Below are 19,534 nucleotides of genomic sequence, written 5' to 3'. Positions count from 1 at the left end.
CTGAAGCAGCTGCGGCCTGGCATGGACCTGTCACGGGTGGTGCTGCCCACCTTTATCTTGGAGCCACGCTCGTTCCTTAACAAACTCTCTGATTACTACTACCATGCTGACCTGCTTTCCCAGTAAGTAGCGCACAGAGCATGCCCAATGTAGGCACTTTTCTTATATTTGTGAAAATGTGTTAACGGTGTTAACTTGATGCTGGCTGGGGTGCGTTTGTATGCTTGAAAGGCTCCCAAATAATACCCATGTCGCTGGATTCAGTGTAAATCAAGCCAGGCACCAGCTGCAGTGACCTTTTAAAGATGGACTGCTGCCAGTGAGGGGCAAGGAAGCAAGGAAAACAGTTAAACTCTGGACAAAACTACATCTGAACATGCACATGCACATGTTTGCCAGCATTGGCTGGAACTGATGGAGATTCAGCTCATGCCTTTCAGCATCTCACAACAGAGCTGTGCCACCTTCTGGTGTACTCGTGTACAGAGGGGAATAGGACAGAGCAAACAGAATTGTCAAGCACTCCTGCCCCCAAAAGCTATATAATTATGTTGGTTGAGAAATAAATAAGAAACATCTTTTAACACCGTTGATGAGAGAGACCTGCTGGGAGCAGCAGAGTAGAAAATAGAAAATGTTATGCTTGCAGATAGAGCCAGCCTTCTCAATGAGATATGCCTGATGTACTTTAAAACCAGTGTGTGCAATATTCAAATAGCAGCACTGCTTACTCATGTTTATTTCACTGCCTCTGGGTAATTTTAGAACTGTGGTATTTTCAAGCCTTGTTTGTGGTATTTGTAACATCTGAAGTTAAGGAAATGGTTCTCCCCAGTGCTGAGATCTAAGAAAACTTCAAGAGGTTTGGAGGTTTTGCTAAATAAACCTCTTTGTGGTACGGATGATCCTTCTAAATGGATTTTGCAAGACCTTATCCAGGTTGATTTTCAAATCTGACTAAATGGTTGGAAATACCAGGAACTCTGTTGTTTATGTTTACTTCCCACTTCATCTTTGAGTGGGGAGGGGTTGGACGAGATGACCTTGAGAAGTCCCTTCCAACCTAAATTGAAATCTCAATTGAGATTTCTCAATGAAATCTCAAAGTACTGAAAGAGGCCATGTAGCACATCAGGTTTAAAGACCTTTTAAGGAAAAGGGAAACAAAGAATAAGAAAGAAAAATGGAATTGGCTTTGATTTTGGTGGCATACGTATTACTGGTTTTATGACTCACACTGTACTATTAGCTGTAACTAAATGCTAGTGTGAGTGGCAGTCCCCTGTTAACGTACTTGAATGTCCAATCAAACCTACTAAAAAAAAAAATTCTGGCAGACACCTTTTCTACTGGCAGCAGCACAGAAGTTACTTCCTTTTAGTACTGGGGAAATACTATTGAAATTAATGTTGTTATACTAGTATGATGTGAATGTGATGTGTGAACAGGATAAAGAGCATTTTGTGTTCTGTCCTGCAGGGCTGTCCTTGAAGATGATCCATACAGTCGAATGAAGCAAGTTTTGAGGTGGTATCTGTCCGGCTTCTATAAGAAGCCAAAGGTAAAATAATACATGAAGTTGGGGTTGTAACGGGCATTGAAATCTTCTGCAATGGTTGTGTATTTCTTTATTGCCTTTCCTTTGGCACTTTACCTCTTCTACTGTTCAGAAGACTTTGACCATTACTTTTAAAACTGAAGTTGCATTTAGTTTCAGAGTATATATTGAGTGCAAAATAGTAATCAACCTCAGAGCTTTTGCACTGAACAGTTAGAACACAATACTAGTCATCCACAAGTAACATGTCCTCAGATGCAACATTTTTCCCTTTGCTGAAAGCAGGTCTCCTTTCTGTTTTCAGACCTGTTAGTATCATAGTGCCATATTTCCACATCAGTTTGCACCTGAGGCATATAGTAGCAGAAATAATAGAGTTTGATCCTCTTGTAAAGCTTTGATCAGGCAGTATCGAAGATTAAGTTCGTGAGAATAGCAGATGAATCCGTGGCTCAGATTAAAAAATTAGATTAGGAGGATGTATGTAAGCAGTTCCTCAGTTTTGCTTCTTGTTATTGACTTGGTTTAGAACATCAGGGTATTATGTTGCTTTGTGGCCATCTCTGTAGAGTTGGATTGCAAATATTCATTTGTAGCAGGTTTTGATTACTTTCTTTTTTAGGGAATAAAAAAGCCATACAACCCCATTCTGGGAGAGACGTTTCGCTGCTGTTGGTTCCACCCTCAGACTAACAGTCACACGTTTTACATAGCAGAACAGGTAAGTTGCTTTATTTGGATGCTCAGGTGTTGCAAACAGCAGCCTCCTTGCACACCTGTGCATAGGAACATGCTCTTCATCTCACCCTAGGAGTGGAACTTGGAGTTTTGTGTAAACATCCAGAGTGGGACATGGGGTAAACTAGCTGCTGATCTTTATTCTTTTTAGATTTACAGACACTATGTGAGCTTTGGTGGGCACTCAAGACTATAAATGCAGGTCTCCTGTGTGTAACATTAGCCTCTTCAATAAAGACCTTTTCCATGGGATTCTGCTCTACCATTTTCTTATTGTTAATAGAACGTGGTTTGTGTTGCCTCTGTCAAAAGGGGCATAAAACACATGACCAAATCCTACCTTCCTTTATTTCTGAACTTTCTATAAAGATTTTAATAGGAGTAAATTGAAGGCTTATCTCTGTGTCTTTGGGGATAAATGAAGGGCAGAGCTGACAAGTAAACTGGCCTGACAAAATTTAGTTTGAGATTTACAATGTTAATAAAGGGATCTGAAAACCATGTGGACTTTGTACAGAGACTCCCTGTTTCACATACTTTTTTTTTCCTACTTAATCAAAAAGTTTTGATTTTGTTTTATTTTATTTCAGCCACTGCATCGATTTTATGAAGGTTATTCAGATGCTGCCAAAAAGTTCTGCACTAGCATTTATTGTGTTGAAAATCTGACAATGTGCCTGTTGGCCTAAAGTGACCTCGAATGCCCAAGGACAAGAAAATATGGGGGGAGGGGGGAAGTTTACATATATAATGTTCTCACATATAATGGTCTCATGTATAATGTTCCCTCCTTTAAGACTGTGGTTAGTGGTACAGATGGGGCTTAGAGGACTCTGCTCAGTCCTGCAGCATGTCCTGCACTTTCCATAGAGCATGTGTAACACCGTGTGAGGCTGTATATGCACCCACCACTCTGCTTAGCCTGTAAAGACTGCTGTCAATGACCTGTGCCTATTTTTCTGCTAGGTCTCCCATCATCCGCCAGTGTCAGCTTTTCATGTCAGCAATAGGAAGGACGGATTCTGCATTTCTGGCAGCATTCTAGCTAGGTCCAAGTTTTATGGTAAGGCATTAAGCCTAGGCATCTTCCAGGTAACACTATGGCATTCGTTTTGGTTTGGTTTTCAATCGCTCCCAAGCGTATTGAGAATTAAGAACAAAGAAATACTTAAGAGATCTACCACCAGGACACCCTAATTCCTTATCTTGGCTTTCCTAGGTTTTCCCCATTTCCAGTATTTCAGCGGGAGATCACACTGATACTGACAAAAAAAAACAAAACAAAACAAAACAAAACAAAACAAAAAAGATCAGATAGGAAAATTGAGAGCTTTAAAAACCGGGTTTTCAAAAAGCAAAGGTTCAGAAGAATGTATGGGCAATTGGTTGTCAGACTACCTTGCATGTGCTCACAGATGAGTCATTTTATAGCTATCTGTTCATCCAACTGACTTTTGCAAAAGTCTCTGTGTAAATGTAACCATTTATCTAGCTCCCACATTTCTGAGAGTTGAAGCCTAGAGCTTCAAAATGTCCTCGAATCTTTTCACCTCAATGGAGACAGCACAACTGCAGGCTCTGAAACAGTGTTGCTATCAGAAATAGGTTTTTTGTTTAGACAAACACCTCTTAACTATTATCCTCTGATAAATGTATTTGCTGAAACACTTGTAAATAGTCAGTGCCCTCCTTCTGGCAATTTTATTTGTTCTTTGGGTTCATACACTAACAGAAAAGTTGTGAGAACAAGGACCTGAAAAACTTCTAAGCATTGGAACTGCTTTCTGCATCCCACTAATGACTGACTTAATCTACTGCCCTTTCTGCAACGGGCTAAATGCCAGCGCAAATAGGAGCCATGCAGCAGAGAGTTTATTAGAACTGCCTGCCTCCAACAGTAAATGATTTTCAGGGTCCTGGATTATTAGCATTTCATATCTCTTCTTTCATTAGTGACTTACATTTAAATGGAAATGTTTTTCTAAAGTATGATGAGTGACCAAGTATAACATGCATTTTTTAATATGTATGTATTTGTTCTTTTAAATTCTAGGTAACTCACTTTCTGCTCTGTTGGATGGGAAAGCAAAGCTCATGTTTCTAAACAGGGGGGAAGATTATATAATTACTATGCCATATGCCCACTGTAAAGGTAAGTTATGACTGTTCAAAAAGGAAGCAAACAGAAGGAATAATATGATGATGTCTTACTAACTAACTTTGCACTGGCTCTCCTCTTCCCTCTCGAATACCTGGCACCGCAGGGACTGCTAATTCCAGGGAGCAGTTGCTCCACACGAGTCATAGCGCTCAGCCGAAGACTGGTAATCCTCACTGGTCTTTTTGATTTGTCTGTGCAGAGCTGAGGACAGAATTAGGCCCATCAAAGTTATTTTTGTGCTATGTAGAAAGAAAAAACTACTGCATATATGCACTGTAGATCAAGTGAAGATGGAAAGAATAGGAATACATTTCTGAACTTCTGAGGATAAAAGGTTTTTCTAATGTTAACACTGAAATTGTTTCATATATTTTCTGGCCTTTTGAGAATGAAGAAAATTCCTGACTTCTCTTCTGATTTCTTTGTTACTCTAATCATAATATTCCTTAGTGTATGAGCTGCCTCAGTGAGGCTGACACCTGTTACTGTGTGGCTTTGCACTGTTGAGCTGCATGTGCACTGAGGCCAGGCGATGGCTGCTGATTCACTGCTGCAACTTTGCATTCCTCCTTAGGAAGCTGAGTGTCGGTGGCATTTCAACCACAGTGATAAAATCACTCCTGCAGCAGTTTGATTCAATTTTGGTTTTCGAATATTTTTTTTTGGCATGTTGACCTCTAAGTTGATATTTATGGAGGGTCTAGCTACCTGAAAACAGTAACTTCTGTAAATCACGCCCTCTGTAAACTATTCCTGTGCGTAAATCTTTTTCTTGTCAATTTTCCTTTTTCTGCAAATGGCCTTTTCAGAAAATGGTAAGCCTGTGTAAAACAGAGTCCCCTACATGACTGCTAGTCTCCCAGATTCTGCTGAATCCCATTACAGCCCTTCTCTGCCCCATCCACCCTGTGAGAAGCAACTGGGTCTGTTTAAGCACTAGTATAAATGAAGTTGCTGTGCACAACTTTCCTTATTTTTCCTTTCGCACTTTCAGCTTGCCACAGATGCACTATCAGCACCTGTGAGTCAAGCTGTTTCCTAGCTGGTGTAATAAATGGGGAATATGGGCTCAGGGGAGGGTTCTTCATGCTTATAGTAAAGAACCATTTCCTAGAAACTTTGGTTTCTGTCTTTTCAAAACTTTTAAGCCAAGCAGTGATTTTCACAGCATTTCAGCAAGAGCCAGTTGGAGTTGAAAAGGCAGATCGCCTCCATTGGGGCCTCTCTTAAGTCTCTTTTTTCCCTTTCAGGACTTTTATATGGTACCATGACAATGGAGCTTGGAGGGAAAGTTACCATCGACTGTGAGAAAACTAACCACAGGGCAGAACTGGAATTCAAGCTAAAGGTAAGAGACATTGTGGCCCCCATTTTGAATAGGTCTCAGGCTTGCCCCTGCGCTCCAGGCAAGGTTTGACCGTACACACCAGATAATTTATGTACCAGCAATCTATGTATGCACCACGGGGTGGCCTACCTGGAGAGGAGGCATCATCCTGCAGTCAGTTTTGCCTAGTGCAGCTGGATTTGAACCCAGGAAGGCCGAGTTTTACACATGACTTGTTCACTGTCAGCCAGCTGGCTACTGGCCAAACTTTGTTCTGAGTGGAAGTGTGGCTTCTGTTTAGGAAGGTATAATTATTTTTGCTTGCAAAATACAGCGAGGTGTACAAGCTATTTTGATGCAAGTTAGGATGCAGATCTTCAGTGTAGCTCTCCAGTAGCTGTCACATACATACTCATACCTTGCAGGTATTATAATGAACTGTACCTTGTCTTTCTCAAGACTACAGGACCTTGCTTTGACAGTAGGGTAAGAGCCCATTTTCAGGCAGATAATTCTGAGTGGCTATCACACTGACGAGCCGCATGGTCATTGACTTGTTCATGTAGCTATTCCCTCCCCTAGAAAGCCTGGTGATGCAAATTTATGGTATACAGATAAAATGAAGAAATCTTTGAGCATTCCTGTAGTTATATGTTAAAATTTGGGAGGGAAACGTAACTTTTCTTGGACAGTTAACTTGCTTTTTAAGGAGAATCCATTTCTCTTCTGTTCCAACAAACAATTTCTTGCCTGGGCATAAAATGAAAGATGGAGAACTGAGAGCCTTCAGGCCTTTAGAGTTGCAGCCTTAGCCAACATGAATGTGAGAGATTACTGGAGTTAGGGGAGTCTTTTGCAGACTGTGTTTTTCTGGGGGCAATAATAATTTTCTGTCTTTGTTTGCCCTTTCAAAGTGAACTGTTGCCCCATGCACTTCCTTGACATTTGCATATACTTATCTTTAAAGCCTGCTCTTCCCATAGGCCTGACGTACTGCATTGAGGCCAAGGGAGTATTTCCCTGACTTCAGTCAGTTTCATCTCAAATCTACAAATACTTCAGAGCTTAAAATGCAGACCCTTCTTTTCTGGCTTGAAAACAGTATACTTAGTCCAAACATGACTCAGAAAGGTCCCTGTGGCTTAATTACATGCTCTGCTTTGCATATTTCTTAGCCGCTCTTTTAGTAGAATTGTGAGAAGTTAAAGGTAAACCCCATTAGCTTTGTTATTAATTTGGATATGTACTAGTTGTCTCCTGGATTGTATATATTGATTCTTGAGATACTTGTGATTTCTTTTTCCATGAATTTTGTGGGAAATGGTTTTATATTGTTATTAAAAAAAAAAATTCCTCTGCACAAACATTATTGGAAACTAGCTGCTAAAATGAAGAAATGTTGTGTGGTATGAATGTATGAATGGAAGAGCTGGTCACTCTATCACTGCTGTTTCCTGTGTTTGGCAGGCAGGAGGTGAGGGGAATTTTCCATTGTTCTGAGAATCTTTCCCTTGACTCTGGAAATACCCTTTTTCTTTTTTTGTTTGCTGCTGACAAGAGCTTCTTCACACTGGAGACTTCACACAGATGCAGCCATCAGCAGTGCCACGCTGCTGTTGCTGGCCCATAAGCAGGAAAAGTCACTAACTGCATTAGTGCTGCGCCTTTTCTTTGGACAAGGCTGCAAGTATAAGGGTGCAAATTGTAATGGGATTCTGGAAAATGAGAAGCACTTGCTCACATACACTTATCCCGATGTCCACGTGACAATAAATGTATTTGCAATGAAGGCGAGGCCTCGCACTGCTGAATGTTAATGCACCTGAAGGCTTATCTCCCTTCCTGCAGCTCCTACAGTGATTTTGGTACTGCAAACAAAAGGAGGAGGGCACAATGCTAGACAGTCAAAATCCATGTTAGAATTCTTTCTGCCTTTCCCCAGAAACAGTGGAGATCAAGCAGGTTGCACTTTCCTTCCCTCCTGCTGCATCGCTGTGTTTGGCTCCTTTCCAGTTCTTACTAGACTGATCATATTTTCTATTTCTATTCTCCCCTGACAGCCTTTCTTCGGTGGCAGCGCAAGCATTAATCAAATCTCTGGGAAGATTAAATCAGGAGAAGAAGTGTTAGCAAGTCTCAATGGACACTGGGTAACAAATGATAATCGAAGTTGCTGACAGTTTAAGTGCGTGTGGCAGCAGGGTGCATGGGAGGACTGGCAGCCCTTGGCAGGCTCCCTGCATTGGAGTGGAGGCTGCGGAGCACCCGTGTCCTGCCTCTTCCAGCTATCCCCAGGGAGTGCAGGCAAGCTGAGCTTTCCAAGCCACACCTCTCAAGGTTATTTACACTTCCGTGGTCCCATCCACCTCCGATGTGAGTAACACTTACACTCCCAAAGCCTCGGCCAAAGTGAGGAGGGTTCCCATCAAGGCCAGTGGCTCTGGGTCCCAGGCTTAGGACAAGCACTGATTGGCAGGAGACATAGTATCTCTTATGTGTGATTGTGAAAATCATGAGGCTTCCTTTTGTCTTCTTGTGTTCAATACTTCTCCAGCTACAGCAGTATCAGGGAAGAACTTCACAGGGTTTTAAATTCATTGTTTTCACAGCAAACCTTTATGATAGAAGGCGGTTATGCCTCTGTTCATGAGGTGAAGTACAGAGCCATAGATTTGGTGACGGTCTGTCTGTATGGGCAGCTCAGAACAGTCAGCAGAGCAGCTAGCATCTTTGCACACCCAGTATCCACAAGTGAATCACTCAAAGGCATCCTTAAGCCCAAATCCAGCAAGAACAAAGTAGCATGGTGAAGGATGTAGAGTTTTGGTTGGGAACTCCTGGTAACCGAGGCAAAAGCGGTGAACCCTGGCTTTGGGCTGGACACTTAGGTATTTCTCTCAGCTACATTTAGACACCTACATCTTTATTATAGTTGACCTATACTCCCTTTCCAGTCCATAGAAGTTGCCACTTCTGAGACAAGATTTGTCTCATCCTAAAGGAGGTATGTAAAGTAGGTCAGGTGAAATGTGCCTGGATAAAGCCCTTTCTATAGTGAGGTCCTAACCACAGTGTAGCTTTTGGTACTGGGCTCCTCCCCGCAGGTAATCTGTCTTTTTACATAAAAAGCTAATGACCATTTTTAATCTGGGAGATTTGCCCTTTCTAGGTGTATATGAGGAGATTTGCTCCCTGTGCCTGGGTAGCTTTTCCATTCTGAGCTCCCTTTCCTGCAGGATGAGCCTTGCAAATTGTGAGTCATGCTGGGCTGTGGAGTACCTCGTCCTGCAAACACCATGCACGAGAGCATGTAATCGAGTGGCTCCCCTGGGGTGCTGAGCCACATGGTTGCTTGCTGCTCAACTTCCAGCCTTCTGTGTTTGAGTTTTATCAGCCTGAAAATAATTTATTCCTCCCTTGTTCTTTGTGCTGGTTGTTTGTGGTGCACAAAATTAGAATGATGTATAAAAGAAGTTAAATGGCTCTGAAACTGTGGCTCCATAAGCCGCTGTTTGCAGTTGCATACTGTGAATAGAGTAGCTGCTGTGCAGCGGTAGGGACATTGTTTGTTCTCCTCCCTCCCTGCTGGGAGTATTGGCCTGCACTCCTGAGCTCTGCAGGCTTTTCTCTGGAATCGTCCGGTTTCCTGACAGAAACCCTCGGAGCTGAAACACTAATTCTCTGTCTTAGGACCTAAAAACCCACCATAATAAAGAAGGGAAGCAAATCCCAATGCTTCTTAGCCCCAGGATCAAAGCAGCAGCGGAGGGCTTGTATATATGCCCCTTGGAGATGCTTGTGGTGATGTTTGATAACGCCTGCCTGCCTCTTCCTATCCACAGCTGGGGGACTCTTCAGGACCTGAGATCTGTCCTGGAACTGGCACCTCAGGGCATGGCAGAGGAAGCCCTAAGGGAGACTTTGAGGAGAAATGAGAGTCCCTCAGGGCTGAAGGAGTTTCACAGCTGAAAATGCAGGAAGTAGACTTTGAGACATGCATCAGGGACCATGACAGGGAAAGAAATGCAGCAGCTGGGACACAAAGAAATTAGGTAGCGACAGGCAAAGCCAATAGCCATGACCTAAGTAAGGTTTGCACGATACTCATGCCATGTCCAGGGAGCTGAATGGCATCAATGCACACGCTGTTCAGCAGCTGTAATCGTCTGATTCATTCCACTTGCAGTCAGCATCCTGCTGTTCACTATATGCTCTGTAAACTACCCTGTCTGGCTCCGTGGCATTGCTGCGTCTGTCAGCAAGGCTGGGAAGCAGCTTAGTTAAGCAGGGACACAGCAATATTGTCTAGCCGGCCTCAGATCAGAGAAGTGCTGCTTAATAGTTGGTTGCCAAGTAAATTGGCAAGGAATAAGGATGAAAGACCCTTGGAATTTTGAAGTGCTAAATGAAATTCAGGAGCAATAATATAAAATCCTGGCTAAACTGGAAAAAAAAAATTGTGAAAGAGTATCTCAGCTTTAGCTCTCCTTTCTAGAGAGGATGGTATTTCAGTAGGCTCTGCATGAGATTTCAGCATTGAAGAATAGAAGAAAGACTGGAAAAGGAGCTAGGGATCTTGTTTATGTGCTCTGGGTGGTACCTGGGAGGAACAGCAGGGAGAGAGAAGAGCATCTTAGGGCTTCTGTGGGTACCTTTGTGTGGGGCAAGACTAACAAAAGGGACCAGGTCCCTTTCTAATTCTTCTCTGATTAATTCAGCCAGTGTTTCCGGGAATGCCTCGCCTCATTCATTTTAGAAACTTTCAGGAAGTGTTCAGTGAGATTTAATGGGACAGAGGTGGAAAGAAGCCCTCTCACCAAGCCTCATCCCTTATCATCATCCAGAAGCAGCTTCCATTTGTCAGGATTATTTTCTGCCCTGTGTTTCTGATTGTCATTAACCTTTTCACTTTATTTTCCTTCTCAGGATGGGGAAGTGCATATAAATGAGTTGAAAAATGGGAACGCGGAAATGTTCTGGAACCCGACCAGTGAAGTACGAAGGCAGAGACTGAAGCGCCATATTGTGCTGTTTGAGGAGCAGACGGACTTTGAGTCGGAGAGGTGAGGAGCTCTGGGAACATCTTGCTGCTGCTTCCCTGCTGGAAGCGGGGCTCTAATCAGAAGGCTCCGATGCCTCAGCACAGTCCTGGAAAGGCAGTGGCCTGCACATGTTACCCAGCCATTTACCTGTTTTTTCCAGTCTATTAACTGTGGAGGATTTCCATGAAGTATATCTCTGAAATAACCGGGGAACTGGGCTAAGAAATAGTGGAGGCTACGTTTTATCTGCTAAAAGAACAACTCTCCTTGAACTCCAGAGATCATGAACAGAGTCTCTGTAACTGCAGGAACATTTTATGGAAGGGCAAGGTGTCAATCTGAGGTTGGATGTCTTGTTAAGAAGGGTTGTTTCAACCACAGGCTCTTAAACTAGATGCAGGAGTCATGTGGAAGGTTCTGGCATCAGCAGAACAATAGTTTGAACCACATAACAGTATTTTATGAGAGAATATAATTAAACAGATGTTTAACTCTGCCTCATAATCTCAGCTGAGATCTCCAATGAAGTCTGCACCAGTTTTTATAGGGTAACCTAGATTACCTAAAAATATAGTCCTGGCACATAATTTAGGAAATGGAAAGAATGACTACCTGATGCAACAAGCATTCCTGAGGCAGTTCTTGAGCGCGAACAGCTAGAGCAACATCCTGTGGCACTGGCTTCAAACCAATTAGTCCTGCCGTCTCACCAGTACGGTTAGCCAGTGGCTCTGCGCTACATTGGCCACTTCTCAGTGGCCAATTCGTCTGGTGTTGCACCACATCATGGTAAGAAGATTCCCCTTTTTATGGGTAAAGAAAGAGGTTGCACGAAAATAAAAATGCATTAGCATTTAGTTTGTTCTGGACAGCATGGACATTATGGGCAATAAAGTCTGTATTTGTAACTTTCAGTCGTGCAATTGCCATTGTCACAGAGCAGCACATTTCTCTATGAATCTTCTGAAGAAGATTCTTTTAAAGGAGACGAGAAATCTTGCAGACAAAGATTCTCCATTTCTCTGTTTACCAGGGTACTGCCAGAGCTGACTCCTTTTGCTACATCAGATATTAATAATGATACATGCGTCCAGGGGAAGGAGGCAAAAGGAAAAATTCTAGAGATCCCTAACAGAGATTCCACCAAGCTCCTTATTATGCTGACAGTTGCATGAATAAATTGCCATCTAAGCCAGGTTATGTTCTGCCTGAATTGCTTAGTCTTTCCTGCAGTGCTGAAAATCACCTATGTTCACAAACGCTGGAGAGTCTCTGAAGCTCATACCATTATGCAGCTCAGCATGGAGGGTTTCATTGTCTGACACATGCAGCTCTTGATGGAGTGATTTGCCCTTGTCAAACAATTTTGTGCGTGTCCCTTTGAGGTGCTTAGAATTAGAGGACTCGCTCTTTACACCACTGCATTCCTTAGGACTGACTCTTTTTGCCACCGCAGTATTTTCTCAGGCGGTTGTTTTCACTCCTCCCTCCCCCACCCCCCTCACTTTGCGTTTGAATTGAGTTTCCTTCCTTTGTTTCTGGGAGAAAAGGTTCATACACAGGAAAATGGGAGTGACGCGTCACAAAGGACAGGAAAGTATTCCTCTACCTTCAGTTAATTATCTAAGAGGCTGCTTTTTTGGAAGTGTTGGGTTAACGTATGGTGGTAGAAATATAATGAAAGCATCAGTATTCCTTTTAAATTAAGAGCTTCACAGCAAGCTCCCAGTTAAATGCAGTAATGTATTCATCCTCTAAATGGAGGACTGGTGTTTTGTGGAGCTGGGAATACTGGAACAGCCTGGATCTCCAGTGCCTATTCTAACCACTAAACCACTCAGTAATGTTTTGGGAGGGCTAGCTGCTAATCTCAGAAGTATTTCCAATCTGAAATTAATATTAGAGTGCTCTGATTAGAGGAACTGTGGAGAGACCTATCACAGCTTGGCTATAGTGGAAAAAAAAAAAGGTAATGATTCTTCTCTTGTGAAAGGCGGATCCTCTCCTCTGGGCCGAGGCTTAGTGAGACATCATATGACAGATCACGTATCTTTTGGCAGCTGAAAACAAGCGCGAGTGAAATCCTGTGTTCGTGCTTGCAGTTTGTGAGCACAAGTACGTGTCCCATTTCTTGCAGATAGAATCAGCTTCCTATGGATCTGGTTGCTCATCCTATATAGAAGTACAACATTGCATGTGCAGCTGCAAGCTGTGTGCATGAATTTGTTTTCCAATGCTTCTAAACTTTAAATATAATGTCTTTGTTTCAGGGATAGGCATTAACACAAAGGCTCCTAAACATAAATGATTGAAAGGGTGAGGAAGATAACAGATTCTCTGTTATACATCAATCACTTCTGAAGAGACCACTGACCTCAATGAACTGAGCATAACTATCTATAACTCAGACAGGCAGCACTGAAGATTTTAATTAATATTCTAGGTAAAGTTATCTAAGGGAAAATTCCCCTATTCTTCAGTAGATCATTGTATACAGCATTAAGGATTGCCATTCTCATAATGTTCCTTTAATTTACAAGCTGAAACTGAGGCTGAGCAATCCTGTTGCAGGTCCTCTGGAGTATCAGTAGACCAGAAAAGTGTCTGCTCTAAGGTTCCAGCTGGCAAAATGCATTGTTGGTTTTAAGGTGGTTTAACTTGCTTCCCTGTTTATTTCTAGGCTTTGGCAGCACGTTACCAGTGCAATAAACAAAGGCGATCAACACAAGGCAACACAAGAAAAATTTGCGCTGGAAGAGGAGCAGAGGAATGCCGCCCGGGAGCGGAGAGAGAACGGCACAGAATGGAAACCGCTGCTCTTCTGGCATGATGCCATGACTAACGAATGGCACTACAAATATGAGGAGTGAGTAGTGGGACTGGGGGTTATGAACAAACCTTGCTGCTTGAGTCCCCAGGGATGCAAGCAAGGTTACAGACCTGTAATTCGGGTTCTGCTGTTCCCCAAACTATCATAGAATCATTATGGTTGGAAGAGACCTCAAAGATCATCTAATCCAACCGTATACCTGATGCCACCATGTCTACTAAACCATGTCTTGAAGTACCACATCTATGCCCTGGGTTTGCTCTTTCTGAGCTCAATGTCATTATTGGAATACATATTCCTGAAGCTAGTTGGGAATAGCTGGAAATGAGAACTTGGCAATGGAAAATCTGCTATGCCATTGGTACAAATCCCTATTGCTGCAAGCAAGTGTAGAATCATTTAGCAGAGATTTTCTTCACTGTGTGAGCAGAGTTGACAACTGTGCTCTCCTCCCAGGGCAAGGAGGGTGAAGCCTTTGGAGACTGAACCCCCCTCATTTATTGCTAGGAACTGTGAATGCAGAGGGGAGTATCTGTTACTCCTCACACTGCATCTGTGGAAACTCTGGTTACTGTCAGGGATGAATGCCTGCCCTGATGCACATGGAAGTAGTGTATTGCTCTTAACACACCTGGTGTGGGATTCTTGCTTTTCTGATGTTTTTTCCTTTGCTCTCAAAAGTTTAAGACCTTGGGATCCTTTGAACGACATTGCCCAATTTGAGAAGAATGGGGTACTTCAGACCATGGAAAGACACTTATCCACAAGGATGTCAAACCACAAAACAACATGCATAAACAATCAATTGACACGGCACAAGGTAAAAAGCCTGTTTTGGGGAACATAGTATTCTTTACAATTGTTTAGATACACAGCGCTTTTCTGCAGCATTTTCATGTAAGTGCAGCATAGGCTGACGGGTTTGTTTTGGGGAATTATAGCTTACAACTCTAGACCTGCAATATTATACCATCATTAACCTCCAAATAATTACAATTCTGGGTTGAGATATCCTATCCATTTTGGCATTTTTCTTCCACCCAGTGTTAGTGACAGTGACTTGTACTGGATTTTGCACATGACTGAGCTGAACTTCACTGCTCAGTGTTTCCAAAGCAGAAAACCTCCCATGGTGAGGGTGTGAGCAAGACTTTGGAGGACACAACTGAGATCCTACAACTTCAATTTTGGTCTTTGCCATCTGCCTTTATCACTTACTTCCTCTTAGACAAGACAAGAAACCTCTCTCCATCCTTTCCCTTAAACAGAGATGATACTTTCTTATTTCATTGCATTTGTCTTGGGAGTAATATATGTCATGCATAAAATGCTTTGTAAATGTAGAACTGTTGAACTACCTAGGTATAACCCATGTTACACTGAAGAACTCGTATCTCATTACGTGCGCAGGCTTTTCTAATACCCCAAATCTGAACATCTCTGAAACAGTGGGAAAGTTGAGGTTCATAACTGCTTTTCAGACACTCTAGGGAGAAGTTGGAATCAATGTGTTTGGTTTACCCATCTGAGAGGTAGGGAGAAACTTTCCAAAGTGCATCAAGAAATTAGGCTTAAAAGTTGTGTGACGTTTAAATCCTTCGGGCACCTTCTGAAAAATCTTCCCAGGGAAATTTGATTCTAAATTTTTCTTCTTTTCATCCTTTCTCTTATGTATCTGCTTGGTAGGTACGCAACTCAGCAAAAGAACTATAAAGTTGATTGCTAGTGTGTGTCAGTTAAAGCTACAAGAATAATTTGAATGAGTGTCTGAAGGATGTTATCATTTGAGGAAATGCTTCTGTATGGGGCGTGCGTGCAATATCCTTAAGTAGCTGCCAGGAGTCCAACTACTAGCAGTTGCTGAGAAAGCGATCAAACTTCACAGTCTCACAGATATTCCCCAGCACCCCAAATTATTTTGTTTAAAGCCAAACACAAAAGTCTTCAATTTGACAGTGACCGAGTCTCTTTTAATCCCTCTTTTATCCAGAGGTCTGCCAAAGACTGCAGGCGCCGCAAAACCAGTGATCAGCCATCCAACCACAGCCAGAACACAGAGAGCAGCTGTTCAACACCAGAGTCGGTGCAGGAGCTCTCAGATGACGATGGCAAGTATTTGGGTATCACTGGGTCAGGCTTTAATGTTCTTCCCTCGGTACCTTACTCCTTGAGCCAGCCCTGGGACATTTCCCAGCCCAGTTAATACCATGGGCCCATAGCCCACAGGCAAACACAGAGAATGTTCTGCTTTTCTGTTCCCTGTACATACTACTTCTCTTTCTGCCTTACACTATCCAACAAGGGCTTCCCAAATCCTGGCACAAACACATTGGAAAAATACAGACATTCCAGTCAACAGATAGGGAGCAGGCTTCGTTTCTCATTCCCTTTTCTCAGCCTTTGTTGGAGGTGACTTTGAATGTTTTAGAGATGGGGGCAGGTGTGACCACTCTGTTCCGCTCCCCTCACCTGGGGAGCATGCTGCAAAAATTGTTTCCGGAGAGCCGAGAAGGGGCCCCAGGCCAGAGTCACAGGACTCGTTCCATTGACTTGGGTCTTCAGGGTGGAGATTCTGTCCCCTGTCTCTTCTCCCCATGTTTCCTTCTGAAAGCATCCCCCCTGGCTGTGACACTTTGATCACAGCCAGCCACTTGCTGGGTGAACCTGGTTTGTGTTTCATCACCACCAACAAAGATGGTGATGCAAAACATAATGTCCTTCAATACTTTGCTGCAGGGTTTGAAAACCTGTGCGCTCAGTGTGGGAAAGAGATGAATCACCTGAAGGAAATTCATTCAGCCGTCTTATCCCTACAGAGAGCCCAACAGGACATTCACAGGTAAGGCTTTTCCTCTCATCAAATCAATCATCTCAATGAGCTAAAAATAACCTGTGGCGTTTAACTCCTCCGCTGCAGCCTTTGGAGCGTCCTTATCAGCTGCAGGGGTGCAGTTAACGACTGTTTCAATAGGTAACCTATTAACACACTGGAAAGGCAAACTTACCCCCTACTTGAAACAGTGAGGAAATGTCTTCCTCTTATTTTCTCTCTATGGGGCAAAAAGCATCACCTCAGCATGTTACGCATCTCTTGGCACTCCCAACTGCAAAACAGCTGCAGAAGTTGGGAGGGGCTGGGCCAGATCCTGGCTATAAATAAATCTCTGCTAGGCAAGAAGGCCTGGGGTCTTCCTTCTCATCAAGTATCTTATGAATTTGCTCAGTTTGCTGCAGAGATGCAGGTGTGTGGTCTGAAAACTGGGCTCCATGGGTGAAAAGCACTAAATTCCTGCTTTTTGTGTAAATTGCTAGTTGCCCTCTGAGGGAAGCAGTGAGCACACCTGCTTAACCTACTGCTGACAAAGGGCTTTGTCCTGCAGACTCCTGTGGGGAGGGCAGGGGAGGTATTAACTGCTGTGTCTGCTCCAGGCAGCCCTGCAGATTCCCCTCTGCATGAGGAGTATTATCCAGCCCTCCCGAGGCTTCAGCAGGGTGGGATCACATGTGGGGCCCACTGTTTCTGGATGCCGGGGCTATCGGTGATGTGGCTGTAGCTTTTCTCTGCTGCTCTTGTGGGTGTGCAGGGCAAGTTCTTGTATTTGGGAAGGTTAGAGCATAGGTTTGTGAGTGGGTGCTGGCTGAAGAGATTTCTTGGGGTTTGTGCCCTTATACCTCCTCATGCCAACCGACGTGCTCTGCCTGATCCAGCAGCAGCCAGATGTACTTCTTCCGTTAAAAAGAGGGGGAGTAAAGTCTGCGGAGCACAATGCCGTGTCTCTGAAGTACGGGGATCCCTCCCAGTGTGGAAGCTCTGGGCATGTGCACATGTGTGAATACACACCTCCCTGCGACACACAAATAAACATACTGCTTTCTTTTCCAGAAACCTCAGCGCTCTGAACAAAAAGTCCTTCCACAGGAAGGTCTCTTCTGAAAGCTTTCTCCTGGACTCTCGCTGTTGGTTTCTTCTCTGCATCTTTCTTACGTGTCAACTATTCATTAATTATGTCTTCAAATAAAATCACTACGTTTGGCAGCAATAACGATTACTGGCTGCAGGAGGGGGGCCACTCACGCAAGGAGTCCAGCGAGGCACCAAAGCACTTTAGAACCAACGCGGCAGAGGTGGAAGAAAGTTGAAAAACGAGGTTAAAAAGGGACCTAGGAACCTGCAAAACTTTGTTTCTGCAGATTATGTCATTTTTGCCTTTTACATGTACATCTTCAAGGACCTCTTAACCTGTACGGGCCTTAATGCTGAAGCCAAATGTAGCTTTAATCGTGCAATTTGTTTTCTATGTCTTGTCATTTTCTGATGCAATTAATAATTACCCAGCAGTATTGGAACCCCCAAAATGGTAAACACCCCAGCATTTTGGAAAGGTCACACCGGTCTGGGTCATAGCTCTACGAGTGAAGGAGTGCTGTTGGGGAGCTGTAAAGAACTGATGTCTACGGCGTCTGCCCAGCTGCCTTTAATTATGGGAGGGAGCACACTTGGTCCAAAAAATCCACCCCCAGGATATTAAGTCATAATTTGTTTTGTCAGCACACACAGAATGGGACCTCAGGATGTGTTTTATTTTCCATTCCACAGGAACTGTAAATATGCACAATTTCCTAGAGCCATTCCTCTTTAGGAAATGGGAAGGATTCAGTGAAAGCTCCTCGTTTGGTTACGGAGCTGAGTAGTCTCCTGGATCAGGCCCATTGAGTGTAATGTCAGACACGCCTGTTCGTAAAACCTGGTCACTTATTGTTATTATTTGCTATATGGCTGTTTTATAATATCACACACTAGCGTTGTAGAGAGGAATCCGCTGCCCCAGGATAGGTGAGAAGGATGGGAGCGATATAAGTGTATGTGTGTTCGGTCGTAGGCACATTTATTGTCAGAGGTCAGGAAGGAGGAAGGGTTTTGCCACTGCATTGTTCAACTCTGTTAGTAGTCTTCCTATTTTACACCATTTTTTAAAGATTTGCAATATTTTCTGTAGACTGCGGACAATACTAAGCCTTTCTTTTCTGGCCTGAAGTAGTTCCAAGAGGTAAGTACTGCTATATATACAGCCTTAAAATACTTAGTGGTGGTGCCAGTCTGGGCTATCTTTCAATGTAAATGTTTCCAAATTTTTCAGTACATTCCTTGTCATATTCCCCAATTAGGGGAAACTGTTTGTGCTTGGTATGTTGAAATAAAACTACACACAACTTTCGGTGGCAGTCTATCTGACAAATTATTTGTGTGTTTGAACTCGGGTTTGTGTTTTATAGCATTTTACAAGTCAACAACTCTTAGGCCATGCTTTTTAGAAGAAAAGCTACAGGAAAAGGCCTTCAAGAATCTCAGACATAGGCTGTAAGTTACAACAGCGATAGCATTTTGATACCCCTCTGGCTCAAATTGTCCGTGTCTTCTAATTGTAGCAACTTCCTTAAACGAGAAAGAAAAGTGCTTGCCTTGATTTTCACTGTTGTACCTGTAAATGTACAGACTTGTCTTGGAGTTAGAAAACCTTTATATTAAGGAGGTAACTTGATGATAGAGGATAGATCGTTCCATGGAGAGAACCACAGCTCTCTGACATGAACAGACAGGATGAGAGCTGGCATCCGGAAGCTGACATTCAAGAAATAGATCACAAATAATAAAGGGTGAGAGTGACTTCATTATGAGCAAAAGTCTCCAGAAAACCAAAGGATTCCTCATCCTTGAGGAATCGTCCTTGAAGAATGTCAACATTATCAATCCAGATCGAGTGCCTTTTTGAAGGACGTCATCCTAGTCTCTGAGGAAGTCTGACCTGTGCCACATGCAGTATAAAACTCAGTGAGAGTGGGTCCCCCAGCCTCTGTCTGTGAAAGAATGTCCAGCTGC

At 43.2% G+C, this 19,534-nt stretch overlaps 1 protein-coding gene across 1 annotated transcript in view; it reads left to right on the top strand.

Annotated features, from left to right (window-relative positions):
• The window catches only part of OSBPL5 (oxysterol binding protein-like 5), a 64,137-nt gene extending 45,271 nt beyond the window's left edge, over positions 1-18,866 (top strand). Inside the window, exons 10-22 of the mRNA XM_009696071.1 lie at positions 1-122; positions 1,480-1,561; positions 2,181-2,279; positions 3,263-3,359; positions 4,350-4,448; positions 5,708-5,805; positions 7,845-7,934; positions 10,711-10,847; positions 13,507-13,692; positions 14,338-14,476; positions 15,647-15,761; positions 16,381-16,495; positions 17,540-18,866. The exon at positions 1-122 is cut by the window's left edge and continues 84 nt beyond it. Coding sequence (XP_009694373.1) covers positions 1-122; positions 1,480-1,561; positions 2,181-2,279; positions 3,263-3,359; positions 4,350-4,448; positions 5,708-5,805; positions 7,845-7,934; positions 10,711-10,847; positions 13,507-13,692; positions 14,338-14,476; positions 15,647-15,761; positions 16,381-16,495; positions 17,540-17,675 — 1,515 coding nt within the window. The 3' untranslated portion in view covers positions 17,676-18,866. The remainder of the gene's footprint in view (positions 123-1,479; positions 1,562-2,180; positions 2,280-3,262; positions 3,360-4,349; positions 4,449-5,707; positions 5,806-7,844; positions 7,935-10,710; positions 10,848-13,506; positions 13,693-14,337; positions 14,477-15,646; positions 15,762-16,380; positions 16,496-17,539) is intronic.
• The last annotated feature ends 668 nt before the right edge of the window (positions 18,867-19,534 follow it).

The sequence above is a fragment of the Cariama cristata genome, unplaced genomic scaffold, assembly GCF_000690535.1.
Source record: "Cariama cristata isolate BGI_N322 unplaced genomic scaffold, ASM69053v1 scaffold16362, whole genome shotgun sequence".
Lineage (NCBI taxonomy): Eukaryota > Metazoa > Chordata > Aves > Cariamiformes > Cariamidae > Cariama > Cariama cristata.
This window is presented reverse-complemented; position numbering and strand designations above follow the sequence as displayed.